General features: G+C 41.9%; 1 protein-coding gene across 1 annotated transcript; it reads right to left on the reverse strand.

Moving 5' to 3' along the window:
* Window positions 1-4,811: 4,811 nt before the first annotated feature.
* On the reverse strand, window positions 4,812-5,789 carry LOC130590766 (uncharacterized). The gene is made up of 2 exons (XM_057393313.1): window positions 5,264-5,789; window positions 4,812-4,951 (listed from the first exon to the last, which is right to left on the reverse strand). Exons 1-2 carry the CDS (start codon window positions 5,787-5,789, stop codon window positions 4,812-4,814), a joined length of 666 nt encoding a protein of 221 aa, XP_057249296.1.
* Window positions 5,790-6,302: the final 513 nt, after the last annotated feature.

Consider the following 6,302-nt stretch of genomic DNA (forward strand, 5'->3'; position numbering starts at 1 on the left):
AGCCCACCAAATATTCTTCAGGTTGACTTTGCTTTTAGTAATCAAATGATAATAGAATTTGGTCTTACACAAAAAACCGAAGCCCACAAGTATTTTTGCGGTTGACTTCCCAAATCAAGATATAATTTGCTCTTTCATCAAAACTCTCGTCTTCCATGTTTGGCCGGATTTTTCGGAATTTGAAGGAGATAATTGTTACTTCAAACTTTAATCCAAATCTTTTGTGGTTTAGGATAAGTAAATTTTCAGAGTTTTATCCAACTCAAAAACTTATCCCCTGAACAATTGTTTATCTTCCAGTTTTAACTGAACTATAGGTCGAAGGAGATAAAAATTTTCATCCTAAAAATCAATCTAAATCCTTTACGTTTTAGGATAGATAAATTTATAGATTTTTTTTTATCCAACTCAAAACTTCCTTCCACACTATATATATACACCTTTGACGCCACCAATTTTACTCCATCATCAAAGCAAGAAGCAACCTTCTCCGACGCGGAGGACCCGAAACCGACGCCGAGTATAAAGCTGAACACGAAGCTATACTAGCACAGCCACCACTGCACTTCCCCGAGGCCCTGTGTTACCGAGCCGTGGTCTCGCCAGCACTACCACACCCGCATTGCACTGCCCCGAGGCCCTGTGTTTCCGAGCCGTGGTCTCGCCAGCACTACCACACCCGCATTGCACTGCCCCGAGGCCCTGTGTTTCCGAAGCCGTGGTGGTGTCGACAAAACTCCTTCTCGCCCGTCATATAAGCATTGCACCGAGAAGTTAGTGTACGATCAAGAAGGTAAATTTTTCTTCTTCTTGGTTATCGGAGCTTCGTTAATGTTTGTTTGCTTGTTGATGACCAAACCATAATGTGCTTCTCCTTCAATCGTCACTGTTGTGGACTTCAGAAAGTTATGAATTTTTTTATGGGTTTCATTCTTGGATTTAAAGCAGAACCTTTGATGTTTATGTGGGTTTTGTGTTTTGTTTCTGAATTCTTGTCACCATTGATCAGATGAGAGAGAAAGAATCAAAACTCCATTGACGAGATAAAAGAGAAATTAAAACAAAACTTCATGAGTTTATTTCTTTTTTTCCCGCCAAACCAAAGCATGCAAGCTCACATTTTTCTTTCTTTTTTTTTTTTTTTACTTCTTTTTTTTTTATCATTTTTTTGTTTGTTTCACAAAGCAACGTGGTCATGTTTGTTTTTTTTTTTTTTGTTTTTTTTTTTTTTTACCACTAACCTTGTTCATCTCTTTTTTTTCTTTTCCTTTTTTTTTTCTCTTTTTTTTTGAATTGTTTTCTTAATAAAAATAGTTAACACACTACTAGCATTAACGCACCATAAGGTCTTGATTTTGATTTTTTTGTTGTATAATTTTGACTTTACTTCCTTTTTAATTTTTCAGGAACAACATGGTGCGATTTGAATCCATCAAGGCATCTACTGGAGATCATATGGAGACTGTTGACGATGCAAACGATGAACTTAAAGCCCAATTACGTCCATATACCCATGATCGGACCTTTTGCGAAGGATTGGGTAGTATTACATTACCTCCCAGCCTGAAATATTGGTGGAAAGACATTTGTGAAGGCAAACCATCTGCCAGAGACCCTCCAAACCAGTTTCTTCTCGCCTCTCATCATCATTCATGCACTGAGATTCAAACCACTGCCTACGCTTCATGAAGCATTTCACAAAAAGAGGCTAGGTGGAGTCCGAATATGCACATTGGAGTCGAGTTCAGGCACATCCCCTGCTATTGGGAATGGTTAGAAGACATCTTGCGCCATTTCAGAAGTGCCCTTTCCCGCATTCATCTAATCGATGCTGTCTATGCCTCCATGTTCATTTATAAGTGCGACAGTTCAATTATGCAAACTTTCTGCGAATCATGGTGCCCCTAACAAACATTGTACTTCTTTCGGAGGGAGAGATGTCTATCAGCTTGTGGGACATTCATGTCCTTGGTGGTTTGCCCATCTCTGGTCTTCTTTATGACGAGGTGATCCCTGCCAAAGTGTTTGAAGAATCCAAAGCGGAGCACGATCTACGTCTTCCCACATTGTGCATACTTGTTTAAAGCTTTTCGCCATTTAACAACAAAATCTAACAGGACAGGTGTCACTTTTGAAGAATGGTGCCGCTTTTGGTTCTGTGACTCTCCCAAGTACTCAGCACACACCCAAAAGCACACGAAAAAAGGCGATTTACCCGTATATGCCAAAGATTTTTCAGCATTTGGGAACCCTCGCCATGGCGACACTACTCATGGAGCGCTTCTTGACCTAGACATTCCGGAGGCTCATCGTCGTGAAACCTATCTCGCAGCTTTCCTTTCATGCTGGATTTGCTCTTTTGCCCTTCCTTTAAAGAATCAGGGTCATATTCGTCCTGGTGTTTTCAAACCTGCATCATACCTTGCAAGCGGTCGTGAAATTTCCTTAGCTATTCCTGTCCTTGCGACATTTATAGAGGCATGGAGAGCTTTGTATTTCCTCTTACCAGGCAAACATCGGGTTCATTTCCTGCGCATTTTGTATATGCTTGGATCGCCAGCTACTTTCCAAGCCATCGCTCAACCGCACATGTTTCAGTTGGTGCCCGAATGATTAATTTTCATGGTCATGAAGCAGCCTTATCTTTCAATAGCTCAGAAGCAAGGTCTCTTATCCGATTGAACAAATCAATTTCTTGGCTTGCTACTTTTGTGAACAGAAGCAGGGATGAAGATTTTATTGATGATAACATGCAATCCCGTCAGACCGCTGGACTATTCCTTAGTATGAGATCTAGCTTTGTAACCTTGAGGCATGATAATTGCTTCGTGATTCAGCAGTACAGCCCTCATAGGTTTAGTCGACAATTTGGTTTTTACCAAGATTTGCCTGGCGAGCTGGAATCCAAAAATTTCCCAGACAGGATCGCTTATTTAGCTTATTCAGCACGAGTGTTCTCCTTGGGACCAACTCCTCTTTCCTGATACCTGGTCGTTGTACTAGCATCCAAGCTCGGACTACCCCTGCCTTTGTATCTTGGTGGAAATCGGTCTATTCACTAACTTATTCGTTGCGCCCTTCGAGTCCTCCAGATGTCTCTAAAACTCGTGGCCAGAGTAAGTTAAGAAAAAGAAAGGTGAATGATTCTCCTAGTTCACCAAAGGAGAAAGCTGCCAAGATTCTCATGAGCCTGAAGAGAACGCAAGCTGAAGGTCAAGCTACGAAGTCATTGTGTACCTCCCCTTCCGCGTGAAGTTGTTGCAAAAGGTGGTAAAGACGAGAAATCGGTTTTTGAACACATCTTCGGTAATGGCTATGATGAGGAATCAGATCATGAGGAAACACAAGTAAGTTGCTTAATGTTCTACCTCATTCTCCTTTTTCTTTTGTTTTTGATTCTTACATCCTACCTCCTTCTTTGTGTATTTAGGATGACCAGAGTGAAATGGACATTGCTGAGGAGCTTCGAGCCTGCAACAATACATTCGCTTCTCCGGATCAAGAGTTGATTGACGCCTCTCATGATCCTGTCATAGTCCAAACTGCCGCCTGCATTTTGATGCGTGATTCTAGCGACATTGTTGATGTCCCTACTGTTTCTGCTAAGACGCCCTTCAAAATGTTCGAGATGTGATCTTACGAGCAGAACGACATGCTGCGAGCTATATGGTCGAGTCCATTAAGAAGAAGCTATTGGAAACCCCTCTGGATGAAATTCACGACTTAAAGCAGGAATGTGAAGAACTTTTCCAGTATATTACAAGCAAAGGTATCGATATTTCCTTCTTACAAGGGCTTGCTGAAAAGTACATAGAGTGTGGCTCGAGATTTCGTTCTCAACAGAAGACGCATGCAGAGAAACCTGTTTTCAGCGTGCTTGAGCAACAACTTTTGACGGTAGAAGCACACTTGAGTAGTGCTGTGAGTCGTCGCCAAAAGGAAGAAGAACGAGTTCGGACACTTGAAGGAGATATGAAAGACATCCACCAAAACCAAACTCGATTGAAGGCAGAACTCGCAGAGCTGCTCATCAAGGAGAACAATCTTGTGATAGTCATTGCAGATTCAAAACACCTTCTTGAGGAGCACGCAACAACAGTGAAAGTCTTGACAAAATCACATACTTCTCTTGAAGAACGAGTTGTCGATGTCAAGCGAGTGGAGACTGAGCTATCGGCACAAAGGAGTGTCTTGATGAGGTCCATGAGGCGTTGAAGACCCTGCGATGGGAACCGTAGATCACTCTTTTCTTCCACTCCTTTTTTGTTAGTTTTGACTTATGAGACTAGTGAATTGTCTTAGTTTGTTATTCCATTCTCTTTTGTGAAATAGAACACATGACCATTTGACTTAGTAATAAAGAATACTTGCAATACGCGTTTGATTCTCTTATAAAACACATGTCTGAATGTTTATGTTTTATTTATTTTTTTAAACCGTTCACAGTTTATACTCTTGCGGGCCAGGAGTATTACATTTTTAATTTTGGTTTTCGCCGTTCACGGTTTATACTCTTGCGGGCCAGGAGTATCACATTTTTTTTTTTAATTTTGTTTTTTTGCCGTTCACAGTTTATACTCTTGCGGGCCAGGAGTATTACAATGAAGGGTAATTTTTGGTTTTTTTTTTTTTGTGTGTGGGGCTGGACTTGAAGTATAGATGACTTCTTCAAGCTGCCTACGTACTTGTGAAGCAAAGGAATTCACTCCACAAGATCAAGCCAACGTAGTTCGTCTAACACTAATTTTTTTTGTTTATTATATGAATATGCAGTTTATACTCTTGCTTAGGAGTGTACATGGTGAAAGACTTCAAGGATAGTAACGCTTCAAGAACTTCCCGTTGATAGGGCCTATGCGCAATCCATCAGCATCAACAATCTTGTATGCTCCATTTGTGTATACTTCCTGAACCACATACGGGCCATCCCATTTTGAGTCGAACTTGCTCCCTGTTTTTTGCAAGAGACAATGATGGGCCTCTTCACGGCAAGGACCATATCTCCAACTTGAAAAGAACGTACTCGCACCTTCTTATTGAATGCACGTCTCAGACGGGCTTGGTAGCATCCAACTTCTGTTGTGCTTCAAGTCTTTTTTCATCAAGTGCTTCTAATTCTGCCAGCCGAATCTTAGCATTTTCTTCCGTCGTAAGATTTTCTTGAATGGCTATCCTCAATGATGGGACTTGTATTTCCAATGGCAATACTGACTCTACTCCATACACGAGTGCATAGGGTGTTGATTGAGTTGGTGTTTTATACGTAGTACGATATGCCCACAATGCTTCACCAGCTTCTCATGCCAATCTCGCTTATGCTTCGATACAACCTTACTGAGCAAAGTGCAAAGTGTTTTGTTGAAAGCCTCAGCCAACCCATTAGCAGGAGCGTTATACATCGAGGACTTACGTTGTGCAAATTTAAACTTCTCACAGAGACTTGTCATCAATCTGTTGCAAAATGGTGTGCCATTGTCTGTGATTATATAACGAGGTACACCGTAGCGATATATGATGTAATTTCGAACAAAATCAACGACATTTTCCTTCTTAACTTCTCGAAGAGCAACTGCTTCTGCCCATTTGGAGAAATAGTCTGTGCCTGCGAGGATGTAGGCGTGGCCGGCCGAGGACTTTGGTGTGATTGGACCAACAACGTCGAGACCCCACGCTTCAAATGGCCAAGATGTCACAGTAGGATGCAGTGGCTCCGGAGGCTGATGAATGAAATTGGAATGATACTGACAAGCTTCGCATCTTTTTGCAAATTCCATGGAATCTTGAACCATGGTTGGCCAAAAATACCCCAATCTTTTGATCCGATCGTGAAGCTTTGGACCAGCTTGATGGGCACCGCAAACTCCTGAATGAGCCTCTTCTAATGTTTTGATCGCTTCTTCGTCTCCAAGGCACCGCAACCAGGTTCCAAGAAATGAACGTCTATAAAGCGTCCCTTGTAGTAGATGAAGCGCGGAGCTCGTCGTCGAATTTCCGTCTTGTGTTTAGGATCACTTGGCAACTTTCCATGTTCTAAGTAATCTATGAGTGGTTGACGCCAATCATTTACATTTACTTCATAAACTGAGACTGCATTGGCACCTTCTTCTATTCCATCTTCAAGAGGTGTCACCACCCATCGATTGCAAACCGGGACTGACATGCTTTCTTCTGCCCCCAGTGCCAATGTGGCTGCAAGGTTAGCAAGTGCGTCTGCCATCTTATTGGCACTCCTTGGAACGTGCTGTAATTTGACGCTGTGAAATGTCCCAACAATTGTGAAGCATGTCTGTGGTAGGGTATCA

This window comes from Beta vulgaris, chromosome 3 (genome assembly GCF_026745355.1).
Source record: "Beta vulgaris subsp. vulgaris cultivar EL10 chromosome 3, EL10.2, whole genome shotgun sequence".
In the NCBI taxonomy this organism is placed as follows: domain Eukaryota; kingdom Viridiplantae; phylum Streptophyta; class Magnoliopsida; order Caryophyllales; family Amaranthaceae; genus Beta; species Beta vulgaris.

Coding starts and splice junctions, on each gene's coding strand:
- LOC130590766 (XM_057393313.1), bottom strand. CDS start 5,789: ATGGTTCAAGATTCCATGGAATTTGCAAAAAGATGCGAAGCTTGTCAG. Junction 4,952..5,263: donor TTGTGGGCATATCGTACTAC/GTATAAAACACC, acceptor TGCAAAAAACAG/GGAGCAAGTTCGACTCAAAA.